The sequence below is a fragment of the Acromyrmex echinatior genome, chromosome 10, assembly GCF_024713525.1.
Source record: "Acromyrmex echinatior isolate Ae372 chromosome 10, ASM2471352v2, whole genome shotgun sequence".
In the NCBI taxonomy this organism is placed as follows: Eukaryota; Metazoa; Arthropoda; class Insecta; order Hymenoptera; family Formicidae; genus Acromyrmex; species Acromyrmex echinatior.
In genome coordinates, this window is record NC_141861.1 from 3,655,787 (window position 1) to 3,683,684 (window position 27,898).

At 36.3% G+C, this 27,898-nt stretch overlaps 2 protein-coding genes and 1 long non-coding RNA gene across 18 annotated transcripts in view; 2 read left to right on the forward strand and 1 right to left on the reverse strand.

Annotated features, from left to right (window-relative positions):
* tkv (serine/threonine receptor kinase thickveins) lies at positions 1–14,444 on the forward strand. 2 transcript variants are annotated; one of them, XM_011051727.2, is made up of 4 exons: positions 1–143; positions 11,147–12,158; positions 12,248–12,563; positions 12,648–14,444. In XM_011051727.2, exons 1-4 carry the CDS (start codon positions 59–61, stop codon positions 12,777–12,779), a joined length of 1,545 nt encoding a protein of 514 aa, XP_011050029.1. In that variant the 5' UTR covers positions 1–58; the 3' UTR covers positions 12,780–14,444. The 2 variants fall into 2 exon arrangements, with proteins under 2 accessions (XP_011050029.1, XP_087266716.1); XM_087410590.1 differs by lacking the exon at positions 1–143 and adding an exon at positions 6,905–8,439.
* LOC105143414 (uncharacterized) lies at positions 9,439–17,340 on the reverse strand. Its single transcript, XR_845721.2, has 2 exons — positions 17,161–17,340; positions 9,439–9,894 (listed from the first exon to the last, which is right to left on the reverse strand). It is a non-coding gene; the product is annotated as an uncharacterized LOC105143414 (long non-coding RNA).
* The window catches only part of lark (RNA-binding protein lark), a 21,126-nt gene continuing 8,643 nt past the window's right edge, over positions 15,416–27,898 (forward strand). For 4 of the 15 annotated variants that reach the window (XM_011051757.2, XM_087410595.1, XM_011051798.2 and 1 more), the window contains exons 1-5: positions 15,416–15,563; positions 21,191–21,354; positions 21,462–22,007; positions 22,184–22,467; positions 25,148–25,195. In XM_011051757.2, the coding sequence (XP_011050059.1) occupies positions 21,211–21,354; positions 21,462–22,007; positions 22,184–22,467; positions 25,148–25,195 (1,022 nt within the window). In that variant the 5' untranslated portion in view covers positions 15,416–15,563; positions 21,191–21,210. Of the gene's footprint in view, positions 15,564–19,850; positions 20,149–21,190; positions 21,355–21,461; positions 22,008–22,183; positions 22,468–23,411; positions 24,390–25,147; positions 25,196–26,717; positions 26,997–27,898 lie in introns of those variants that run through there. The other 11 variants (XM_087410601.1, XM_087410602.1, XM_087410597.1 and 8 more) reach the window with 9 other exon arrangements.

Consider the following 27,898-nt stretch of genomic DNA (forward strand, 5'->3'; position numbering starts at 1 on the left):
GCGACTTGACGCGGAACGCTCTACGTCATAGTGAAGTATGTGCTCCCGAAAGTAGAAAATGGCTGCGCTCTCCGCTAACTCGGGCGGATGTAAATATGGTCTGTGGCTCGGCCTAGGAGTGCTTGCCGCGAGATACCTCGGCGGTGAGTAACAACCGCCTCTTACGTGACGCGTTCCGCTCGATCCGCGTCGTAACATGCGTGCGTACGTTCGCGTTTCTGCTACACGCGTGTATGCATGCGTGCGTACGTGCATGTGACTGTGTGTGCCTCTGTGTGTACGCGAGATGCTGCCTGCTGCCTGCTGCTCGAGAACGGGCAGCGGAGAAGGCGAGGCGAAGTGGCCGCGGAGAACGTTTGCGTCCCGTCGCTGTCGAGAGAGAATCGATCGGATGCGGACTGGCCGCGCGATGCGACACGATCGCCGCGAAACGATCGCCCTGGTCTCTGCGCCGTTCGCCTTCTGCCACACAGATGTTTCGACCCGATCGCCGTTCTCTTCTCTCTTTCTTCGTCTTTTCATCCTCGGTTCGGTCCTCCGCGTCCGCCGTCTCGCGAGCCGCGCGTTCGTTCGCACATTCGCATCTCCGCCTCTCTCTCTCTCTCCCTTCTAGACTCCTATTCTGAAATTCTTAATAACGATAATAACGATCGCATTGTCGCGCAGCTTTTTTATTTTACCATGTACAAAACCTGCGACAGTGTAATGATATCTTTACTGTCATTCATGTCCTATCAATGTAGATTAATTTTCATCTTCGTTCAGTTTCTCTTCATCTTTTCTATTTCTTAGAACTAGAAAAGGATAAAGTTAGTTGAATCTGAAAATGAAAATTAATCTACATTGGTAGAAATGGATATAATAAGGCTCTACCGATGTAAGATCAACTTTAATCTCTTTAACTTTATTGTTTTTCTAATTCTAAGAATTAAGAAAAAAAAGATAAAAATATTTTTAATCCTTAGAATTAGGAAAAGATAAAGAATTAATTGGACCGAAATTAAAGCTAATCTTACATTGACAGAATCGGGCCTAAAGATTATAAAACCAGGCTGAACTGACAGAGAAACGAGAAACGCCACAAGACTAATCAACATCATCATCGTGAAGGATCGTCGACGCGCCCTCGAATCCCTCGATTGTATCGCACTCTTTTTAGTACCTTCGAGGAAACACCCCTAGATACGGGGAAACTCCGTCGACGCAACGGTGATCGACAATACCTTCGTGTGACACTTCTTGGTTCCGCGATTCTCATAATTCTATGTATCGCGTACTTTTCTCAATTCCGTTTTATCGTCATTATTTGTCAAACATTCATATGTCTCAAATTACAAAGCTTTTACTCCCGGATGTTTTGTAACAGTAACAGGTCTGCTTGTACTTTTTGCACTCAGCATCTTCGCTTTCTCTCTCCTCAACGCCTTAATATATATTTATCTCATTTTAATTACAAATATTTTTAGGAATTTTAAGCAAACAGATCTAATTGAATTTTCTTTTTTTATAGCGCTCAGTAGCGTTATTAATTTTTTTCCCTCGCAATTAAATCGAACGTTCTCCCACTGATACGTTTTCTCGGGTGGAATTTCTGCGTCGTTCAACATACCACGCGGCTGTACTTTTTTACGTCTGAATGGGACGGGAACGAGAGAGAGGAGAGAGAGAGAGACGAATAGAGAAAAGGAGAGGGAGACGGAGATGAGAGGTTAGCTGTGCTCCCAACGTTAGAGACTGAAATACCAGCGATGCTGAGAATCGACTCGACGAGAGTGTTGTTCTCCCGCGAGACGCCTTTTCCACTTTTCTTCTTTCCCTCTTTTCTCCGGTTTCTCACGGGCTTCCCTCTTTGCGCGTCTCGATCATAGGATCCAGATCCCGATGCTGGACCGACCGATCTTGCTGCGCGATTCTGTATCGGCGGGGGATGACGCCGTCGCAGCGACGACGACGACGACGACGACACTAGACTTTAACCCTTTGAAACGCAATGCGTCTGTATGACTGTTACTTTTTTTAATACCTTCTTTTCTTAATCTACTTGCAGCGACTTGACGTTTATGACGAAAGAAAAGTTAAATTATTCGTTTCAGATAGGACCTTGTTATGGAAATGATGTTGAAATTCACTTTCCTCTATATATGTTGTCATTTTCAACATATATTTGCGACATGAAGAGCACATACAGTTAGAGGTTACTCAGAATTTGTTTACATATCGGGAACACATTTCAAACTTCTTGTTATAGGTTGAAAAATATTCGCAAGTAAACGTTATATGTGACGTTTTCTTCGATATTTATTGATTGTAAAAAAAATTTGTAGTGACTAGATGTATATATTGTGAAATATATCTCATTAATTCTTAAAAAAAAAAAAGATATATTTCAGTGAAATATATCTTATAAATAAATTTTGTAATCTCTTAGTACGACTGTGAATTATTTGAGAAATATCATTGACTATTGATGATTATAATATTGTTGTAGTTATTTGCCAAATATTAATAGTCTCAATTGTCTCAAATTGTTTTGAAATGATATGCTTCTTTAATCTTTTTATAACGTTCTTAAACCAGATTCTGTTAGATTAACTTTAATCTCGGTACTATTCTAAAAATTAGTAAACATTAAGTTAAATTGAAATTAAAGTTAGTTTTATATATTAGTTGAAATGGACTTTTGATTACGATTTTAGACTGGAATTGATTTGGTCAATAATTATCACAATAATCGATTTTAATAGATAAATATAAAATTATATATGTATAATCAGAAAATATTTACATATATATCGACTCCAAAAGTCGATTAGTTTCGTCAGAAATTTAAAAAATTTCTACGATATTGCTGTTTTTCGAATAATCAACAGTTACAACGCATTAATATTGAAATGAAAAATACGCGTCCTAAATATATCCTGATATCTATCTCGATATATGTAATTAGATTCATTCATGCGTTAAGAGTGACTGTGATGAAACTCCGGTTAACTTAATCGGTGATCAACTAGCAAAACAATTGCAAAATTTATAATTATATATAATTCCTCGTCCATAATCGAATTTTTTTCATATATGAAACAGTAGAAGATAATATCTCAATTATTTTTTTCACTTTAACAAATAAAGTATAAGCTTGATAAGTTAATTCGAAGTTTGATCGGAGTAAGCAACTTATAATCCCATAACATTAAAAAAAAATTAATGCAAGACCGACAGTAGAATAAAAATAATCAGCGATGAATGTATTTTGCATCATTACTGAAGCTACCGAGTATTTTTTGCACTTTTCGAAAAAACACTGAATTAAAAACAATAGTTTTCTAAAACGCACAATTATCGCTCCAATCTCTCGCAGTCATTGATGTCTAATTAAAGTTATTCATGTTCTTTTCTACCAATGTAGGTTAATTTTCATTTTGGTCCAATTAACTCTTCATCTTTTTTCTACACTGAGAAAAGTGTCCGATTGGATTAATTAGAATTCTAGTTGAAAACGAATCAGAATTTTCTGGTTCGTCCATTTTCAACCATCAGATATTTTCTCAGTGTAGTTCTAAGAACTAGAAAAAGATGAAGAATGAGTTGAACCGAGATTAAAGTTAATCTAGATTGGTAGAAACGGACATTAATAATCGCAGCAACGCAATCGAGCACTTTCAGCGTTAAATGCGGCGCGAAGATGCTGGGACGGCATTTGTCTGTCCGTAGGAAATGGAGAGATTGTTTATGTTGCCTCAGCGAACGCGTGCATAGGGCTCGAAATACATCAAAGGATAAACGTCGTTTCAGCGAGACATGACATTCGTCCCTTTCCTTTTCCCTTGCCGGAGTCTGCAGTAATTTTGCACTGAAAACGCGGGTCTGTTTCAATCCGCTCTGCCTTTCTCCTCTCGTGCTGCGCTCTCTCTCTCTCTCTCTCTCTCTCTCTCTCTCTCTCTCTCTCTCTCTCTCTCTCTTTTCTTACGTCGCATATGACGTATGACGTACGCGATTATTTTCCACGAGACCCCGCAAGGACATCGCGCGTGTACATCGTGCGTACGTGATGAATAAGGCGAATAAAAGGCGGCCTTTCTCAATGCAAGCGCGCGAGTCGTATCCGGGATATAAAAATACGCTGTTTCGTAACATGTGACTTCTCGCTCGCAATACAACGAACTCTTTTTCAAGTGCGATGCCGGAAACATATCGACCGTTATCAGATAAAGAGATTTGTAACCCCAGGATTTAAGAGAATATATATTATCTGTCGAAATATGTAAAAAAAAACAAAAAAAAAATATGATAAAGAAGCAAGAAAAAAAACGCGCGCACGCACGTTTGATCTGAATAACAAAGTAGTAGTTCTCAGTGAAAAGAATGATTAATGAGATCCCCGATAATTTAAGTCAGAATAAAAAGCCCCACGTTCGGTGGGTCCAGAGTTCGAGGCTGTAAAACATTTTTTTGCGCGGCAAAATGAAAAAGGCGAATTAATATATAGACAGAAAGTATTTATGAGTCGTTTCGGATTATTTAAAAGGCTAACCGAGGTTTAATGGATTTTGTTTCTTCTAATCGCTTTTTCCTTCTAATGTGTATTTTTATCAACTGAGTGTTACCCGAAATTGATCACATATATACTGTACCCTAATATATATACTGAGAAAAATAGTCTAAATTAAATAGTAATTCTGGTGAAAAATGGACGAATCATAATTTTCTGATAAAATCTATTAGAATTCTAGTTGAGATAATAACTCTGATTGATATAATTATTTTAGTAAAAATTCTGGTAAATTTTACCAGAAATATTGTATCATCGAATTCTAATTATTTCAAATAGAATTCTAATAAATTTAACCAGAAAATTCTGATTCGTCGTATTTATCTTGTTTTATCAAAATTTTTCGGGATTTCAAGTTTTCAAGCAACAAATTTTATCTATGTGGTAGAATTTTAGAAACAAGCAAATAGTTATTTAAACTTAAACCAATTTCAATGATTGCGTTCAGTAATTGTATAATTCTTTAATACGTTTAATTTATACATTTAAATCCAGTGAGAAACTAACACTGAAAAAAATGTTTGGTTGAAAATGGACAAATGATTGATATAATCAGAATTTTCTGATTTGTCTATTTTTCAACCAAACATTTTTCCAGCGAAGAGCAACATCAATCATATTAAAGAATTTCACGACAGTTGCAAACTTACTTTATTTGAACGCAGCTAATAACTAATTATAGTAATTATAGAAGATTGTAGTGTCGAAAATTGAAATTCGCTGGAAGTTTTCGATCGACAATCGTGGATGCTGTGACTCGCGCCGGAGATGATCACGTCTCTCTTACATCGACTGGGGATTTCCACCTCGCAATCACGCCGCACGTTTGCGGAGTAAAATTACATACACGCTGATTGTCCTTCCACGAAATTATGATCGCAGAGTATCATGATTACGCGCGCAAATCCGTCCGTGAGTTCCCACTGCTTTTCTCGACAATATTATTTGCAGCGCGACGCGGGTATTAAATTTCCTATGCACGTTTCCAGCGCGAATGTCATAACGTGTCCCTCTTTTCGATATCAATTATACCACACTGATATCCATTTCTAATGCAGATTAACTTTAATCTCGGTTTAATTTATTCTTCATTTTTTTCTGATTCTTAGAATTAAAAAAAGATAGAAATTAATTACACGGAGAGAAGTTTTTCTTAGAGTTTACTCTGAAAATATGGTAGTCGTGGGACAACATTGTATTTTGAAGAATTTTAATGTAAATTTCTCTCATTTATTGATAAACTTACAATAAAATATAAAATAAGTTTGATTAATTTTACTAAAATGCATGGTCAAAAATCTTTAAAATATTGTATCACAACTATCATATTTTCAGGGTAAATTTAAAAAAAAAATTTTCTCCATATAGATTAAAATTAATCTACATTGGTAGAAACGGGTATGAGAAAAATTTCTGGTTGAAAATGAACAAATCAAAAAATTCTAATCATACTAATTAGAATTCTGGTTATATCAATTAGAATTCTCATAAGTAGAATTAATAGATTCTGGTGTCCGTTTTCGACCAGAATTTCAATTAACAACCAAACTATCAGTGCAGAGCTGCTCTGATGAGATTACTCGCTTCAGCCGGTGAGCGAATAATTAAAGTTAAAAGTCACATCGCGATAATAAATAATATGAGATAAATATTATGGAATTATAAAGATACGATAAGATCAAAGATCAAAGAGCTTTTCCTTTATTAACAAATAAAATCATTTTATTGATGATACATCGGAGAGGAGTTTGGTTGCACTGATTGAAATTCTGAAACTTTGGAACAAGCAAGAATTTTCTTGAATCTATTATAATTATAATTAAAAGATAATCATATTTTTAATTGATATGACTCTTTTGATTCGTTCATTCTCAATCAGAAAATTTTCCCAGTGTACTTTAACACCTCTGTTAAACGGAAACACAGATCTCCTTATAATCACGTACCTCTTTTATTGACTTTTAAATATTGATAAAGCGATAACAGAGAAGGAGATAACAGAATGATTTTCTCACTCGACATGGAATCAATGCCCTCTTGTAATACAAACCAAAATCACCTCTCACAAAGTTAGCCTACGTTCAATATTTACTGTTTTTTCCACTTACTTAAATTGGTAACCAATTTCGTTTATTATCTCCGATAAGTTGCAATCACCTTAATGCCTGTTTTTACCAACATTCGCCCGCTTATCGGTTATTCCCCAGGGAATATGCGTGACAAATATTCCCTTCCGCACCTTCTCCAATTCGATTACCTTTGACGTCATTCCATTATAGTTCGGAATATTGCGACATTATGATCAACGTTATTAATTAAAAAAAAAAAATGTCTTAGTTTCGAAATAGCTGCGCCGCGTTTCTAGAGTCGCCGGCGAACTTGGCGATTCGGCGCGACTCATAGACGCGCGGGGCTATCGCTGATACTGCTCTTTGCCACGCTGATAAAGTCCGCAACTAGCTGGCACGTCGCGCGTCGCCTCGCGCGATTCATTGAAACCTTCGTGCGATTACGGGCGCCGATTGCGTCGCGAAACCCGCACGAAAGCAGATATGCGCGTTACCGCCTCTCGGCCGATCGCGCGAGCTCGTACACACATTCGCGTGTTTACGAGTTTTCTAAACAGTTCATTATGGCTTTTCTCGCCAGTGGTGGTCGAACTGATAAGCGTTCGTTCGGGGACCCGATTGTTGAGTCCGTATCAAACTACGCATTGGAGATTGAGAATTATAAACTAAAGATTAGAATTTAATTAATCAGACGGTCTTAATTTTCATTCGATTTTTGTTTTGTTCCAATTAAATGAATTCTGATCTGCAATTTGTAATCCTCAATCTCAAATGGTTGAGAACCTTTGAAGATTACAAGTTGCAGAATTCATTTAATCCGATCAAAATGGATTAAAATTAAGACCATCGATTGGTCGCCCACATTGCACTACGCATTGCAGATGTGAATTAGATTCGGAATCGCTTGAATCATTGACTAGTCAATTTAAATGAAGTAGCCAAAGATCCAAATAGTCAATCACAGAATAGGTGATTCTCTATTTTATGATCCGTGACACGCAATCCGGATCCGGTTCATCTCCGCAATGCGTAGTGTGACGAACTTAAAGCCCGCATTAGATTACGTATTGAAGATTATAATTCAACCAACCAGAACAAAACGTATTAACTCATCCGGCAATGTGGGACTTTGAAGGCACAGATTTTTTTATTGTGAAGTCTCGACTAAATTTAAATCTGTAAAAAATAAATAAAATACATTTCGAGAGAGACCTCTGTGATAATAAAAACGTTGTTAAAATTTTCACAGTAATTTTTCAAATTTTTATACAATCCAGAATATATAAATCTATACTGAAGTTTAAAGACCAAGGTTGCTGACGGAAGGTGCAAAATTACATGTTGCTGACGAAGGATTTTAAAATTGATTGATCAAATTATAGTCGTCAGTTTGTGGTTTTGAAACTTCAATGCATTGGTCTTTAAGTCTTCTGATAGTCCTCTAATTTTATAAATACACTAAAAAAAGAGTCTGATTGCATTAATTAGATTGATAGTGGAAATCAGGATTTTTTTGTTAAATCTATTAGAATTCTAGTCGAAATAATCATGTTCAATTATAATTACCAGAATCCTGGTTGATATGATGGGAATATTCATTTTCAGAATTTTTTTCAGTGTGCTTATTTTTAAAAATTAGTAGAGTATAACGATTAAAATAAGCAACAAATGCAGTAGTTTTAAGTCTAGAAACAGTAGGTATAAATATAATTTATTGAACAGATTTTTTCAGAAATCCATCATACTAAAGGCTATGTAAGGCTTCTGAAGCTCTAAATCCGACACTGTCTCCATCTAGATAAGGCCGAGATCGATATCACGGTATAAGTGTCACTTAGGTGATTCCTTTCCTAGATCTCGCATGTTCTCATATACTGCGGTTATTAATCGTCAGCCATGACAGCAATGGTATCCGTGTGACGATCGTACACGTTGACAGAACGTGTTGATGTAGAAAAATACTTTCAGCAAAGTTATTTACATTTCGCTTCCAGATATATAAGCATAAGCGAATCGTGGCCGTCGAGAGCTCGTTGCTTTCAGCTTTATACCTTCTGTTTATGTTTATCCCTATTAAAAGGCACGGTCATGGTACCTGAAAGCAGGTCGAATTCCGCTAAGTCTTAGACTGAGATTATCATGTAATTCGACCCAACATAGATTTCTTAGAAGGATTTTAGATCTAAAGAGAAAAGATATTTAATAGATTATTACTGTCTCGGTTTCACATTTCGCTTTATCCAAATCCTTGGCACTGCTTTCAACGTCAGATTCATTGACTATTCGAAATTAAATTATTTGAGAGTTATGCTAAAATTAATCCTACTGATTCAAATTTATTATACGATCATATCAATTTAGATCAATATGATTAAAAAGGTCTGAAAAGTAATAAAAAAAGTAAACAATTTTTCTTTTAAAAAAAGTAAACTTTTATAAGAAAAAAGATTAACAGAAAAGTCTGTTAATGAAATATCAGAGAAAAATAATATTAAAATAATATTTTATAATATTAAAAATAATATTTTGAAATAAATAAAGTATTAGTTAATAATGTTAAAATAAAAATAATAGTTTTTAACACTAAAGGGACCAAATTGGCTCCAACGGTCTTTCTAGGTAGACAATTAAATAAAAATTCAACCATTTTATGTAAATTGAAAATTTTTTTACTAAAATTAAGAACATGACAAATGATGAAAAGTCACAAAAGGATATTGCGTGGAAGCAAAATTGAAAAAAGTTACATCAGTTTGAATTTCGTAAGGAGCCAAATTGGCTATCTCAATCCTTCTAGTGTTATGTAAATAAATAAAATACTAGTAAGAACATAAATTATATTTTGGATCAAATAGAGTCGGACAGATCAGTAAAAGATTCTGATTAAAAAATTCTGGTGACACCCTTGACGAGAGAAGGGAAGAAGTGAAAGTGTGCGAACGCAGAACGTGCGCGAAGAATCGAATCCGTCATCCAGATATTCGTGCGTTATAAATAGAGCGGTCACCGTAAAATAGACACGCAAGAGAGTAATTCCGTGGCGGTAGATAAGCGTAGCATCCACGCGCGCCAGGCTTTCTTCCTCTTTCTCCTTTTGTGTCCCGCGACGGTCGTCCCGCTTGCATACTCGTTAGAAACGTGACACCGTATGTTTGCATCGAATTCGCCGTTATCGGCCACCGTGACGGAGGCGGATGTCTCGTGGCGAACTCCTCCAGTTTCGTGGTCTGTCAGATTCATTTCGGAGTCATTTCTAATTCTGGATCCTTCACGTCACTGCAAATCATAATTGAGATTTGATAAACAGACTTTTGAATGTTAAACGATTAAGGCCCGATTGCACCAATGTTACTTTGATTTTAAGTGAGGCTTTCTGTCTCTGTCTCTTTTTGATTTTAAAACGAGATAGATAGTTTTAAGTCTCGTTCAAAGTCAAAGTGATATTGATGCAATTGGGCCTAAGTATTGATGAAACATAACAGTAGAAAATATTTTCAATGAGAATTATCCGATCTGAAAAGAAATATTTTTTTCATAATATTAGAAAGATTCAGACATTGAAAAAAAAAAATGATATGATATCAATAACGTTATTTTAAAATAATTTTGAAAATAATCTTATTAATTCAATAACAGTATTAACGAAATAAAATTTTATTAAAACAAGAATATGACATATTTGTCTCATTATTGTTATTGAATTAACAAAATTATTTTCAATTAAAATAATGAATGCTTTTAATACGTCATTTTTTTTTAGTATAAGTACTAATTATTCTTTATGTTTACATCTTAAATTTTGATGCATTTCAGTGCATACAAGCACTTACTATCATACGTGCAACTGTTTTCTATAATATACTACAGATTACAGAATCTAATTCATTTCAGATTTTTACTCTATTTTTATTTGTTATCATATCATTTTCTTTTTTACTGATGACCCATTAACACTATGATCCGTTAACATATATTTCATCATATTTGTGTGTTAATCGCGCTTTTATACGTGCGCAAAATTTAATAGCGAGAATTATCGGTCCCCGATGGGGATTTACGTCAATTTGCATGCAGAGACGCTTATGAAAGATATCCCCGATTTCCGAGTCGGGACGCACCTACCACTCCTTTCTCTTTGTGGTGGTGCACGCCTCTCCGTGGGACGCGACGACGGTCGTTCGCCTACACGACACATCTCATGACTTGTCAAACAGCCTCTCGAATTCGCTCAACTCCACGCCTAGTTTCGCCTCTCTTTATATCAATTATCATTAAGTTATTTAGCATCTCGCGCAACACATCGTACACTTGATTTCATATTATTTCATATAGCAACGCATCTCCTACTTTACCACTCTTTGGCTCGCTTATAAACAAGTATTAATCTCAGAGGAATCATGTTCAAAAATAAAATGTTTGAATGACTGAACATGATTAATATTAGAATCTTGCATGTTTTCTCTAAGTATACACTATTGATTCATTCATACTCAGTGCCTAATAATACTATCGATGTTTCTTGTTGCAGTGTTGGGCGGTTTTTGCTATTGCGACGGACATTGCCCAGACGGTAGGCAAAATGGAACTTGCGATTTACGACCTGGAGGCCAATGTTTCAGCGCTGTGGAAGAAGTGTGGGACCCCGAGCAGGGAGACTACGTTCCTGAATGGTCATTCGGTTGCTTGCCACCTGCCGAAGGAGGTTTCATGCAATGCAAGGGAAATCAAGTTCCTCACTTACAAGAGAAGAGTATAAAATGTTGTAATCATACGAATTTATGCAACAAAGAATATTTTCCCGATATAACTCACAAGCCCCGTCCTACCATCGATACCAATAGTCCTATAGTCGTGTCATCGGGAGTGCCGCTAATCATCCTAATAATAACATTGTCAGCTGTTTTTGTCATCGCCTCGATAGCGATAGGAATCGTGTATCTTAAATGCCGGAAGAAAGAGCGAGATCCATGCCTAGTGCCATCACAAGGAACCCTCAAGGACTTCATAGATCAGAGCAGTGGATCAGGTTCGGGATTACCACTCTTAGTACAACAGACGATTGCGAAACAATTAGCTATGTCGCAGTGCGTGGGAAAGGGACGTTACGGCGAGGTATGGTTAGCTAGATGGCGAGGTGGTGAAAAAGTAGCGGTGAAGGTCTTCTTTACGTTAGAAGAAGCGTCTTGGTTCCGAGAAACGGAAATCTATCAAACTGTCCTTATGAGACATGATAATATCCTCGGCTTCATTGCTGCCGATATTAAAGGAACTGGCTCTTGGACTCAGATGTTGCTGATCACGGATTATCACGAAAGAGGTTCATTGCACGATTACCTGCAAACAACTGCACTAGATCATCAAGCCTTACTAGCAATCTGTTCGTCGATCGCGTCTGGTATCGCACATTTGCACACGGAAATCTTTGGCACGCAAGGGAAACCCGCAATAGCTCATAGAGATATTAAGAGCAGAAACATTTTAGTTAAGAGAAACGGAGAATGTGCCATAGCTGACTTTGGGTTGGCGGTTCGCTACATCAGGTACGTAGAGATTTAAGAGATATATCTTTTGTTATTAGTATTTTTTTTTTAGAATGCAAATTGAGAATGAGAAATTTATCTTTTTTTAGCGAGAGCGGAGAGATTGATATCGCGCCAAATACTCGAGTGGGTACTCGACGTTATATGGCACCAGAAGTGTTGGACGAGACTTTGAATACATCATCCTTTGATGCGTTTAAAATGGCAGATATGTATTCTATTGGTCTTGTATTTTGGGAAGCGTGTAGAAGATGTGTTACAGGTGGCAAGAATACTATGGCGGAGCCTTATGCTTTGCCTTATCACGATGTCGTACCAAACGATCCAGACTTTGAGGATATGCGCCTGGTAGTCTGCGTGAAACGATTGCGTCCAGTTATTCCAACGAGATGGGATAACGATTCGGTAAGAAAAACACTTTGAGAAAAGCAAATTTCCGATTAACCCAGATTTTACGGATTGAATAACGAATAGCTTTTTTTCTTACAGATCCTATATGCATTAAGCAAAATGATGTCGGAATGTTGGCATCCAAATCCACCAGTTCGCTTAACTGCTCTTCGCGTTAAAAAGACATTGTCGAAACTACACATTGATAACGTTAGCATCAAAATCGTGTAGTGATTTGATGTGACTATGAAAAACTGACTCTTCTTCTAGTTAAACAAACAACTTCCTACTCCTGTAAATATGCCCTTAGTGACAATAGAATTATTGACAGACTGCAGCCTGAAGACTGACGATTAGAAGTTTATAAATGTAAGATACAGAGAAAGAAAGAGAGTATGAATGAGTAAGAAATGAATGACCTGACCGATTGTAGATGTAATTGACATGTATATATTATGTACATATATGTAGAAAAATATCCGTATATATATATATATATATATATATATATATATATATATAGATATATAATCCGATTTCTCTTCATTAAAGAAAAATAATTTTCATGTTAAAAATATAAATTTTCAAAGAAAAAAATGAATGCAAAAAATTTAACATTCTTGTGATAATTTTCTTTTATATTTATATGAAGCTTATCAAAGTTGACGAGACGATTTCGATACAATTCGCCATATTAAAGCTCGTTGAATACTTAATATTCTATCTTTTATTAAAATTACTTTAATAGAAGATTATTTTAATAAAAACTAGAACAGTCATATAATTTAGACTATATTTGATTATATAGAGATGTAAAGCGAATTCAGCGTGTGAAAGTATTTGATATGTCACAATACAAATTTTCCACACAAGATACATTTTCGTCTACGTCGCATCACTCTTTTTGTGTTCGGAATTTGAAAGCGTATGTAATGTGCCTAACGAGATCTTATAAGCTAAGGTAATACTATTTTACGGCTTATGTCACACATGCCGAGAGAGATTTCTCTTTAAGTACCTCAAAATATATTTATTATTGAAGACTAGCTTCACAATATACGCGTTGCGCATATGATGAAATTTATGTGAAACCAAAATTCGCGCGTTGTAACAAATAATCGCAGATTAATTTATATACGACTACAATTTCGATTATAATTGAAATTGTAATCATATTATCGCGCGCAACTTGTGAACTAATTAAATATTGAGAATAACATTTTTATATAATATATGACGCAAAAGAGTTACGTTAATTGATAACTGCAAATTATTATGCGCAAGCTTATATTATCATTTGTAAAATTTGTAATTTATATTTCTAACTTGTACAAATGGAATACATTAATTATTCGAAATACTATTTTGGGTATGTATATATATATATATATACATACATACATATATATATATATATATATATATATATATATATATATATATATATATATGATCGATTGTTGATCATCCCAAAATGTTTTCGTTATGCTGCCGATGTACTCTTCGAATTTTTATGCTTTTGTACAGTGAAAATAACTAGAAAGAAGGAAATTGTGAAAAAGTTAACAATTACATAGTGCAATAACAGTATATAATGATATAATGTTATTTTAGAAGGCAATATGTAATCCCACATATCCCTTCGAATTTGTGTAGCATTTACTATGTAACGATCAAAATCATTAATTATTAATCAAATTAATTAATCTTTTTATGTAAATTAAAGATTGTAAAAATATGTTTTCCCTCTCTTCCTTTTTTTATTTTCAAAAGTTTTTTTCTTATCAAGTTGATCATGAGATTGTTACGTATGAAATTTATGTAATTAAACAGAAAAAAAATTGTAGATGATTGTTAGTTAATTGAACAATGAAATTTATATTTCTAAAAATTAAATATTCATTTTTTCTATGTCCTTTTTCGTCAAAAAAAGTATATGGTCTTTATTTTCTTTATATGTTTAAGTTTATATTCCACTTTTATATTCTGCATGTTAAATATCGTCGTTTAATTAAGAGTATATTATATAATTATTTTTGAAAAGATTACAAATGTAGGAAACAAAAATGCAATGTAAAGAGATCAATTCATTGTAATTTCGTTTCCTTTGTCATTTTCACTTTGAAAAAATGAAGCAATAATAACAATAATACTATTTCCTTATATTTCTATAAGCTTTCTCAGAACAGCTAAGCTATTTCAGACTAGTAGACTATTAAATTCAGATTGTTTAAATGTTGTTCCCATAGAAAAAATGTTATTTAGCAAAAATAGCTTTCCTTTAAACATACAAGGTTCAGAGAGATTAAAATGTAATATGCAGACAAGAGATTTAAACACAAGAGAAAGCTGTATTTATCAATGCATTGTGAGGTGATAATTGATTATAATATCTGAGACAATCAGAATTAATTTTTTTAAATTATCAATTATTGTAGGTGTATGTAAAGAGTTTTAAAAGCGATTTTTTATTAACACAATTTCTAACAAAATTGTGTTAATAAAAAATCGTAATTAATCGTAATTAATCGTAAAAATAATTATATATTAATACATGTTTTTCTTTCACTATTCCAGTCCGATCTGTTTATTCTTCAACTGCTTTAATGCTCCATCGGTAATATTTATCTTTAATAATACCACGCTCCACAATTAGGTCTGATCGCGTTATTTGCACTTTGTACATTCAGCATCTTCGCTTTCTCTCTTTTCAACTTCTAAATATATATCCATCTCATTTGAAATGCAGAAATATTTGAAGAGCAAAAAATATAATATTTCAAGCAACACGAACAGACCTGTGATGTCGAATTAGGTTAGGTTAGGTTAAGTTAAGTTGACTCCTTGGAATATTTAAGTTGGCAGCAATGATTTCTGTACAGGAAGAGACGCCAACCGCGACGCGCATTCTCTCGCGTCGCTGCATACTTCCGCTTCGCCATCTTTTACTTCGGGAAATCGTGTGCCGTTTCGTGTCCTGTTTCTATCGCGTATTTTTTACGGACTACTGACTTGGTGAGTACCAAAACAATTTATTTCATCTTGCTGGAATCGCCGCGATCGCGTGCGAGCGAGCAAATACGGACATCAACTGGAATACGTTTGAACGACTCGATAATGCCACATCGAGCTCGATGCGGCGTTCCATTTGATGCGTTTAGCCGGTCTCTCCTAATCTCCTAATATAGTTTCTCGAACGATTAAGTTATCGGTATTCAGATCTAGCGGAAACATTTACTGCGGAATGTGCGTCCGCTGGCGATCGTGATCGTTTCTCTCGTGACGAGCGGTGATCGGCGTGATCGGACTCGGGCGAGGCGTCGCGTGAACAGAGTAAATGCGTCGTGTTCTCGATTGTTCGATCACTGCGCTTCCATTATCACGAGGTGGAATGTTAGAGAGCATTTACTCATGCAATGTCGCGATGCATGTATCTCTGTACTCCATTCGATTCGCAGCGTGCTATTCCTTCTTCCCGCGATTTATCAATTGGGAAAACAAACGCGATGGTCGCCGGTATGTTTGAGTTGTATAAACTCATCCTGTCGACATTTCGTGACGCGCGAATGATGATGCGTCTCGCATCAAATGCGTCACGTCATTTGTATGCGACATGGAGTGAATCGATGTGCCTTCCCTTATTTGTTTTTCTTCCACATCATTTTTTTTCGCGGTGTTGAGAATTCGGACTTGAGTTCGCGATCACGCGATTTATATTTTCTTGACACTGCGATGAAATTAAAGCCCATGACACATAGAAAAATGTACAGTAAGGATGATTACATCAACGTTATTTTAACCTTAAGCGAGGTTCTCTCTCTATCTTTCTGTCGACTTTAAAAAGAGAAAGAAGAGCTTTAAAAAGAGAGAGAAGATTTTAAAAAGAGAAGCTTCGCTTGAAGTCAAAATATCGTTGGTTCAATCGGATCTAAGAACAGTAAAGCCTTAAACACAATGAAAGCAAATAGGAACAAAGCACAACAGATTTCAATCTATTAGAAATAATGTATCAGAATTCTAGTATATACAGTTTCTGATGGATTGAAATCTTTTATCCTCTATTCTTATTGCTTTTCATTGTGTTTAAGGTTTTACTGCTTAAGTTTTTTTGTGTGCCAAAGACTTTACAATTGAAATAATATTGTGTAACTGTAAGAAATTGATCAATCATAGTTGGTTGTTTTTCCATTTGACTGTGATTGATAGATTTTGTACGACTTATTCATATTCCAATTGTAAACGGTCCTTTAAAGTTCTGTTATTTTTCGAAGAAACTTCTGAATTGATGCAATATTTATTTATAATTGGAAATAAACTATATTTTGAGACTATTTACTGAAATATTTATAATTTTATTAATCGCTATCTAGTCAATTTGCTCATTTTTTATAATTTTCATTTCATTTTAAGATGCACGATCGACTTTTAGTACAGTTCAGTGCCACTCATTGTGTATCTTGAAACGAGAGAAAAATTGTAAAAATGAGCAAATTCACTAAATGTTGAGCAATGAAATTATAAATATTTTAGTGAATTCGCTCACTTTTATAATTTTTATTTTATTTCAAGATACACAACCGCTTTCTAGAACTTTCTTCGAAAAAGAACAGACCTTATAGTTATCGACTGGCGGGACGACGCCTTTCTCGCGCCCGACGAGTTCTATCGTCTATCCTCGTCTCTCTTGGACGCTCATTCTTGATCCATTGCGGTAATTTTCCATCGTCGGTTCGCGCCTCGTATCGTTCGCGAGCTCACGGTCGAGACGCTACACATGTCAGACGATCCTTGAATTCCGGCACGACTGTAGTCTTTACAAACGATGCATTGTATCGTCTCCGTTAAGCCAATGGCACACGAGCTAATTTTTCCTACTGGATTGCTTGCGTTTTAATGAATTACCAGAATTTCGCCACAGAATACAGAATTTCTAATAATTCGTCACAACACAACGCAATCGATCCAGCAGGAAAATATGCATTGTGTGCCGTAGTCTTTATTAATTTCAGTCGCCTTACGTTTCCTCAAAGTTAATAATACTTGGTAATACGAGGTTTAGGCAAGATTCCAATTATTGCGCATTGTTTTGACAAATATCATATCATCCACGACTTTTGGCCTACCATCAATGTCATTGCTCGGAAATTCGTGTTTGTTTAATATTTCATTCGTTAACAATTCAAATAGGAATCTAAATGTTCCGCCAACAATTGGGGTATTTAAGCTCATGTCACATCACACATTAGAGATGAGGATTGTGAATTAGAGATTATAGGTTTTCTATTATAAGTCATTACCTGAGTTTTAAGCTGTAAGAAATTGACTAATTACAGATTGGTCAGTTTCTCAAAACTCAAAGCTTAGGTAATAATTTGATAGAAAGCCTATTAGAATTCGACCAGTCTGATAATTTTAATTTTAATTTTTTATCTAAATCTATAAAAAGTAAGTAAAATACAATCCTACTTCTATAATGGTAAAACACATTGTAAAACTTTAATAAGCATACCAGAAATTTTTTCAGACTTTTGTAATACAAAACAACAAAAAGATATGCTTTGCTTCTGAAAGACCCTTATTGCTGACGAAGAGCAAAAATTTATGTTGCCGGAGGATTAAATAGCAAAGCGACAAATTTTGTGTTTCTTCTGTTACTCTTACTGGAAAATCAATAATCGAGTGAATGACTCATCGTGTTTTTTTTGGCTGGCTTCATGAAAATTCGGCATTAAGGAGGCGGATAAAGCGCACCGTCATATGGCTGACGTTATTTCTAAAAATACTGCATGCAAGTATTAACGTGATTGAATGCACCGAACACTGCATGTAACGTTATAAATATGTATCAAATTGAATGAATAATAATAATAATTTTTGTACTGGATTTGATGTTGCTTTCGTTATGAAAGTCAAATTTCAATTTTAAAATCTTCATATTTCTACTCATTTATATGATAATACATACATATACAAAAAGTTCTGAGAGTTAAGACACAAAGAACTAGGGCTTGTATTCTTAAAAGTACCGCGTCCGAGTTTTCAATGCACCGAAAGTTTGCATATAATGCAATATTTATCAAACTGAATGAATAATAAATTTTCATATAAATTTTATTTTTGTATAAAATTTGATGTTGCTTTTGTTGTGAAAGTCAAATTTTAATTTATAATACCACAAAATGTATACAATAATATACATATATATATATTGTAGATTTTCTTTATTTTCGTAAAATTGAGAATAAAATATTGTATAAGTTTCAACATATACGAAGTCATGCTTAGAAAAATACGATAAATTCATTGCTCCTAAATACCTATGTTTTCAATTTCCCTGTGCTTAATTTCTGGTTTGTTGCATTAGGGCTCTTATTTATTAAGAAATACTATAAATATCCTTTATCTCTGTCGTTGAGAGACCGAATATGGATGCTTTCCATTTGGTGACACAAATCGACACAAGTATTGTTTTATCTTTGTAACTCTCTGAATGTCAAGAAGGACGAACGACGTTTGTGTCAACTTGTGTTATCAAATGGAAAGCACCCTATATATCCATTAATCACACAACGGAAGAAGGTAACGTAGGGAATTGCGGGAAGCGGATGTGTCCAAGTTATATTCACTCTTCCTGCTCCGTTTGGCACACGTATTGATGAGATACTATTAAAGACCGTCAATCCTGAGCAAATTTTTGGCGGTATAAAAAGGGCCTCAAGGATCCGGAGATAATTAAAGAACGCTGGCATTATTGACAATTGATACAAATTTGCTATTATTAACATAAATATTTGGCTCATTACATTATTAAATTTATGATTTTTTATTACATAAATATTCCATAAATAAATATGCATACTTATAAAGTTATAATATTCTATATATTGCACAAAAATTACAATTTTTTCTTTGCACTTATCATCTCTGTTGATAATTAAACTTTTACGATAACACTGAAATCGCAATTTAAAAAAAAAATTGAGTATTTATTGACTTATAAATTCGTCTACTAAGCTAATAAATCATAAAATTAGTACAATATTATCAGTTTTTAACTCTTAATCACTTCAATATTCACAAGAACGCGGACTTCCGTAAGGATGTCGATCTTTAATAGTATCTCGTCGATGGCACACGGATCGCAGTGAGGCTCGATACTTCTGATTGAACTGAGCATTTAAGATGGCGGGAACGGAGCGCAGTTTGAATTCTCCCGCGCTCGACCGGCGTCGCTCGCTATTGGCTCGTACAACTTCGCCTACGCTCGACCAGCGCTACTCGCCATTGGCTCGCTCCGCTCCGTCTACGCCTATCTTCACGTCGCCGGCAAGCGCGTGATAGGTTGCGGAACGCACTAGTGCCGAGCTCAGGCGGACGACGCGGCAAACGGCAGAGACGCCATTACTACCGTTGCGTTTCTCTAGTGTGCGCGTCTTAGATCTTTCCGTTTCACAGCGCCGGGGACCGGAATCGTTCTACCTTTTACTTCCGTACTTCGCTTTCTTTCGTCACGTCTGAGTCGCGTGCGATTTTATTGTTCCGTGAATTCCACGCGGATTCCTTTGTACGCCGATACGCTGCCGTGAACAGTTCGACGCAGGTACGTACTTTTGCGTCGACGAAAGATCGTCATGACGATCTCTTTGTCGTCGCGGTTCCTACAACATCCTTTTACAAGAAACGTAGTCGCGAATGAGTTGAAATTCTTTCGTATCACAAGGCAAGTTCGTTAGAGCTGTAGGAATATCGCGGCTATGCGTAAATTAGTCTGGGAATCGTAGACAAGATGGAGGAAAGGCAAGCGTTGGAATCGAAGTCAATCGCGTTACTCTGATTTCCTTTCTTTCGAGTAGTCGCCCAGTCGCCGAGAAAGATATCGTCCCACGAGATTGCGTCATTCGGGCGAAAGAGATGGTTGCAAAATTGTGGATGTATGGAACGCTAGTTATTTTGAGAAATGACGAGAAAGCTGATTTTAACGTTTTGAGTAACCTTGAAATTAAATTCTAACGGTCGTCACAATTATCCAGGTTGTTCTAGCGTGATTGGTGTTTAGATTGATGTAGACCGGCTAGAATTGATGTATTTTTTCCATAGATGTTTGTAAATATTTATTGTATGAGGATCACATTCCTAGCATCGAAATCCACATCCGCCGGTATTATCCGGCTTCCATTGCCTCGCTTTAGCGACGCAACGCTATGCGGCGCAGGCATCTAAACTCCCGGCCGAATTCTATGGCTGAATGAAATGGCGGGGACGAGTACGCTAAATGGATTAGCGTCGCTAGATATATCTGGAACACGATGCAGACTGCAGATGAATATTTGATACTATACTTTATAATTATTTAAAATTCTTATCGCGAAAAAATTTTCATCTTCGAAGTAATATAATTTATTATTATGGGCCTACAAATATTAGTTGTTTATTATTTCAATGACGCCACCGTAAATAAATTTTTATTTTTAATTTGAAAATATATAAAAATGAAAATAAAAATGCAATATAATTTTAAGTTTAATTAAAAAAAATTTATTACAAGTGATTATATTTTTATATTTAAAAATTTATGTTAAGCTGCATGGAGAGAGACAAAAGGTGGTATTACTGTTCTTATATGTACATCTTTGTGACATTAGGTTCTTGTACGAGCCGCAAAATGCCGGGTTTTAGCAGCGTTGGCACATTTAAAATCTTCATTGGTAATTTAGCCGATAAGACCTCGAACGCAGACATAAAGCCATTGTTCGAGAAGTATGGAAAAGTAGTGGAATGCGATGTGGTAAAGAATTATGGCTTCGTGGTAAGTGTTGTATCAATTTAATCGAATACTTTAATCAGTGATCAGGCGATGATATGATTATCAGGATTGATAATTGATAATACAGAGTGATACCTTTATTTACACAGCATATGGAAAATGAAGAAGCTGGTCGAAATGCGATACAAAATCTGAATGGACACATGGTTCATGGTCAGCCGATAAAATGTGAAGCTGCAAAGAGTCGCAAGGGACCCAACACTCCCACGACGAAGATCTTTGTGGGCAATCTTACAGATAACACTAAGGCGCCGCAGGTTCGCGAACTGTTTGCTAAGTACGGCACTGTTGTTGAGTGCGATATCGTAAGAAACTACGGTTTCGTTCATCTGGAGGCAACTGGCGACGTGAACGATGCCATCAAGGAGCTGAATGGTCAGATCGTGGATGGACAACCGATGAAGGTCCAGATATCTACTAGTCGAGTACGACAGAGGCCAGGCATGGGGGATCCGGAACAATGCTACCGATGCGGACGAGGCGGTCACTGGTCGAAGGAATGTCCCAAGGGAGGGATGGGAGGTGGACCAGATAGGAATGGATACAGGGACCGAATGTTTGGACGCGATCCTTATCCTCCACCGCCGCCACCACCGTTCCTACGGGACCGGCTCATGGGTGGTGGCCGCTTTGGGGTAAGTTTTTTTTTTAACCAATGTTTCACATACCGTTTATGTACACAGTATGTATACATAAACATTCGGATCATTCATGTTATCGATGACTTTCATGTTGATGGATAGCATAGATGATTGCAATATGAGAATATCTTGTATTAATTTTTCCTCTGGGATTTCCGTTTGTTTAACAGGATTACGAAAGCTACTACGACAGGCGCGGCTTCGAGGACACCAGGGACCTCTACGAGAGGCGGTTTACGGGTATGACAGGGCCCAGTGACATGGGTTCTACCATGTGCGGGCTAGACTTTCCACCAATGACAATGCCACCTCTACCACCAAGACGAGACCCAATGCCTCCTATGCCTCCTCTAGGTATGGGATCCATGCGTGACACTGGCTTCTCCCGTGGTAACGAGTATGGAATGTTCAGCCGCCGATCACCCCCTCCAAGTGGCAACAACGGCCGGTTCAGGTGAGTAGGTACCCGGCGTACCGACTGCCCATTCGTCCGACTTAACATTGTGAACGTTCCAGGCTGGATTAACAGCTCATGCGAATTGGGGTTTCGGTGATTCGTCGACATTATTTCTAGTCTCTGTTGCACATTTTTTCTTTCTCTTATCATATAGATTTCAGCTTGTATCTCCTTATAGTATATCTTTCCTTATTTTTTTATTTTATTCCCATGAAAAAGCGAATGTTAAGTTATGGACAAGCGATCGCGAGTCTTACAATGTTCACTTCATATCTACTTCATTATAAACCTCTGTCGTCCTTTTTCGACGTTTTTTGTTAAATGTACTGCCACTCTTTTTATCTCTTCTGTCTCTTCTTACTTTTCTATCGTCGTATATTATAAACTTCTTCTCTCTGACAATTGATATCGCGCGGCACAACGCATGATCGTTATCGTCTATGCAAATATTACTTTCTCGTACTTGAGATTTTAAGACTTAATACTTTTACACACACGTACCAGTGTCGACCCGATGCCCACATGAGTGCAGACTCCGTCGTAGTGAAATGTTAATTATATGACGCTTGGACGTTTCTGTACATTCTAAATTTCAGTGCACCTCAGGCGTACCATCTTTGTCCATGAACGCGGGCAACCCTAGAGAGACAGTCCCGGGTCAGCGTTCAAGTCGTACAAGAGTAAGTCTTTGACTCATTTTGTTAGCGAGTAGTCACGCCTCGTTCTTGTCGCTGCAACAACCCGCGTCAGAAATACAATAGCAGCCGCCTACGTCGTCTGCGTCCCATGGTGTTTGAATTTTTTTCCGGGTCTCGACTGATTGTTCCTTGAACATGTCGACTGCTCTTCTAGGGATGTCCTAGTTCATAGACTCTCTTGATCCATGGCATTAACTGCGAAATTGGCCTGTATGTCTCTCACTGAATCCTTTGTGTTTCAAGCGCTCCCTATTACGTACATCACTCAGCCGGGAGTGGCGCGGAGGCCTGGGATGAAGAAACGTACCTAAGGAATGCGAATTAGAATTTCTTGATCGCACTACCGCGAGCCAGGATGCTCTGCAATTTTAAACGAAACTCGTACGCTGTAGATAGAGAAAAGAAAGAAAAGCAAACAGGGCTGGCGCGATTTTGGAATGACGCATCGAATTGATTGTCTTTGAAACGTGTCGTAAGTAGAAACCAGCTCTCCAGACGATTTGGATCAGTAAGTTTATATCGGTATCTTCCGTAATCTTTTCAAGTTTCACAAACTTACGAACATAAACTTGATAACATCGATTCGATTGAATCTAATTCGATTCAATTTTTTTTGATGCGCAAATACTTTTTTTTTATTGATTAAATCATGATTAAAATACTGTCACTTTAATAGTAAAAATATTGACATAACAAATTTTAAAAGATGTTATGTCGATGACAGTGGAAGTATTTTCAAATTGAGCAATGAGCTTGGGAATATTTTTCTTTCTTCTTGTTTACTATCAGTAAAATGTATATTTTTTTCCTTGTGCAGTATATATTTTTAAGTTGTAATGCGAGATTGAATTTCTTGTTTTAGACTATGGAAATCGCTTTTTTCTTGCTGTTTTCCCGTTTCATTAAATAACCAATTACTTCAAACATTTTCAATTGAAGATACATTTTCGTCTCAGTTGATGTATTAATTTGAATACACTTAAAGTTTCGTACGAAACACAAAAATTATCTTATTAAATCATAAATTACAAAATTATCCTATCATTATCATTCGGTCGAATCGGAATTCCGCGAAGAGATATTGTCAGTTTGTCCGCGTGTTTTCTAAAATTAGTATCCATAGCTCTTGAAGTTGACTTCTACTCACGAGGTTCAAAGCTTTTCATGTATGTAAATCCATTCGCAAAACAGAATTTCAAATAGAAAACAGAATTGATTGAATTTCTCAGTTTTTCTAAATACTTTGAATTTGTTGTTGCACGTTACCACCTCATTACCCCATACTATCCCAGCCTGGGCTGCAAATGGCTCTTATTTTTTATAATACTCTTGTTGGTTTTTTTTTGCGAGAAGCTGTAATACAAGTCGCATGGGTTAAAAATCCAGTCTACCGCTGCCTGCCTCATATGACTAGTTACATCCCACATTCTCCTGGCCAGCCCTTCACTTTCACGATCGAGTTGTACAGATAGCGAATTAGTACAGATAGTTTGCATTTCGCTGTCGTAGGTTTTTGTAGTTGTTACTCGTCCATTGCGTTTCTGCGCTCGAGTTTGCGAACGATTATTAATCATGCATCATTGAAGGTTTGTCAAACTCATTTAACGGATCAAAATTTTTCCTTGTACATACGCCTACACGTGCGCGCGCACACGTGCACGCGTTTGTATTTGTATATCCGATGTAATGGAGTGATAGGAAATTGTACTGTAAATTTAGTAATTCTATGATCTGCGTGTTATATCCTGTCTATTACATTGTTTGTCCCAATTTTTACTCTCAAGGTAGCGTAATAGACAAAACATTCCGTCCCCGATCCTGAGTCATATTAGGCGAGGCACGCGATCTTGCACGTGAATCTATATGTATATACAGGGACTAATTCACAAAGTTAAGCCTTGGACAAGGGAGCCAGTATATGGTATATGTTGATCTGATCTCATTGGTAGATTCGATTATTTATTATACCGCTGTTATAGTAGAGGCATGTACGAGGACTTCAGCCGAGATTCGTTTGAAGAGCGTAGGTAAGTAGAGTGAAGTGCCTGGGATTATAATATTATGTCCAAATTGAAATCCTCATATGTCGCGAGATTTAGAAACAATATTAAATCGCCCTCTTCTTTATATCATGATCGTGCCAAGAAAATATTTTTGTTTAAAAAAAATTTGAACACTTAGATATTCATTTTCACCTTCTTTCGAAATACCATGTGTTTCATTTTAATTACCATAGGCAAATATCTCGAAAAATGTGGAAGATACGAAAAAATGTTTCAAACAAAAGTTGTATGGTTTCGAGAGGGACATAAGACGGTGCTATTAATTTGACCTTTAATAATTGTATGAAGGTCACATAAAGATCACTTTTAATTTCTTAAATAAAACGTCTCATTTTTTATTTTATTTTCTTATAGTTTTCTCAAGAGCTTTCCAAAACGCTATAATAAAATATTTTTTCATGACATACTTTTCGAGTTATATGAGTCCAACTGACGGCTAAAAACCTTTTAAATGTTGTCCTGGATAACGTTTGTCAAGATCAAGACCATTAGAGATTATTCCTCTTATTTTCATTTTTGCAATAAAAATTCATTTTTATGTTAAAAATGAAAATTAAAAGTACAACCTTCAATGGTTTTGATCTTGACAAATGTTATTCAGGATATGATTCTGAACAGCATACAAGCCAAGGTATTGGTCAGACCTTGGTAATGCTAATCCGACATGTGACTTTCAAGCCTCATAATTCGATCATAAGTACGTCATGAAAAAATATTTAATTATAATGTTTTGGAAATCTCTTGAGATAAGAAAATAAAATGAAAAATGGGGCGTTCCATCATTCATTTAAGAAATTAAAAGTGACCTTCATACAATTATTCAAAGTCAAATTAATAGCACTGTCTTATGTTCCCCTCGAAATACATAAAACTTTTGTCTGAAACATTTTTTTCTAATATTCCATATTTTTCGAAATATTTGCCTGGGGCGATTAAAATAAGACACGGTATACTGACAGTAATGAAAATCTAGAGCATATGAAAAGTGAGTTGTAGATTTTCTGTATCAATTTGGAACGCATTATTTTATTCCGTATGAATCGTGATTCGCAAGAATTTGTACAGATCATTTAATAGCAATGATTGAAAACACATTCAACATCACAAGATATTTTAAAACATGATCTTTCATAAAGAAGAGTGCTCGGATAAAGAATTGAATGTTCTAATGCAAGTTGCGCGAATATTCCTACTATCGTAAAGCAGAAGAATCAGTAAAAAAAAAAGTTTAGCGAGAAAAACGAGGTATTATCCGAGCTGTATGTCCGCTCCCCTTTTCTTTATTTTTTTAATCATTTTTTTCTTCTTTCTTATTCTACTATTTACGATATTTCACTCTACGTACGTGCTCTATTACTCTACATTTCTATCTTCTTTTTTTTTTTCACGCAAATATATTACCTTTAACATTTACAATCTATATCTATCCGTGCTTTGATCCGCATCATCGATCTCGTGACTGACGTGACATAATTTTGGTTACCAGACCGGGATTACGAGGGCCATCGCCGTCGCGCCGGTTCGCACCATACTAAATCGTCGCGTCGGGCTCGGATCGGTCTCTGTCGGTCGTCGGTCCGTCGGGTCTGTCTGTCGCTAGCAGGAAGCCTCGGAACCGAGATACTCTTGGCCGTCTTGCAAACTGCACGCGTGAAGATCTGCCGCCCGCTCTATGAGAAACAAGTGCTCTACCCGCAGTGCGATCTATTTAGACGGAAAAAAAACCGAAACATAGCCAGCCGAAAATAGCACAGATATGCAAAAATTATGGAAAATTATCATTCCCCATCCGACGAATCCTCGTATCTTTCCAGAGACTCCCGGCTTGACGATCCTTTCGTATCTCTTGTTGTCTACTGTGACCACTTTCGCACCCCTCCCTCATACATTTGTATAAAGTCAGGTATCTTCGACGTGTCAAAAAAAAAGGGATACGGCTCCACTGCGGAGACACTTCTCGATCCTCGAAGCTTCATTTTCCTTTCTCAAAGTCTCTTGCTTGTTTGGGAACTCGTAGCTCAAATATAACTCTTGCAATTTGTAACTTAAAGACTTATAACTTGTTAAAAAATAAATAAATAAATAAAAAATGTAGGATCAACGAAAGCTTTGCAGTGGAGTCGTATCTCGCAGCGGTTGAATCCGCCGATCGTTTTCGGGTTTTCTGTGACGATGACACATCCATCCCTCTGCGTAACAATCGATAGACACCATAGTTACGCGCGTTACGCACCTTTCCGCGGGGACCGCTAGACGAGGTAACAACCGCTTGGCGAAGGTACTGCGTATCACTGTAATTCTTCACACAATTGAACACTCGCGATCCACTATTGTCGATTGTCAATCTCTTATACGACTGCGTCATACGTGGATATCATCGCGCGTTAGAGATAAACGGAACAAGATGGATTGAATCCAAACTACGATCTTATTCAATGCGTCGAACGGATGCGAGATTCACTGTCGCGAGCATTCTTACGTTCCGAGAGCGGTACTCGCGGTTGGTCCCTTAAAAAGAAAAATGAAGATCGCTTTAATTGTGCATGTGCGTTTGTATACACTTAGCGCGGCCTACGTCTTCTCGTGACACCTTCACGAATACGCTGACAATTGTAAGATCTTTAATTTACATTTCTTTACAAAATTGTTCATTAAAATAATATGCTG

Bases quoted from the DNA above. Each gene is read 5' to 3' on its own strand.
- tkv (XM_011051727.2), top strand. From the start codon at position 59: ATGGCTGCGCTCTCCGCTAACTCGGGCGGATGTAAATATGGTCTGTGG. The intron at 144-11,146 runs GTGAGTAACAAC...TTCTTGTTGCAG, and splicing joins TGCCGCGAGATACCTCGGCG to TGTTGGGCGGTTTTTGCTAT. The intron at 12,564-12,647 runs GTAAGAAAAACA...TTTTTCTTACAG, and splicing joins CGAGATGGGATAACGATTCG to ATCCTATATGCATTAAGCAA.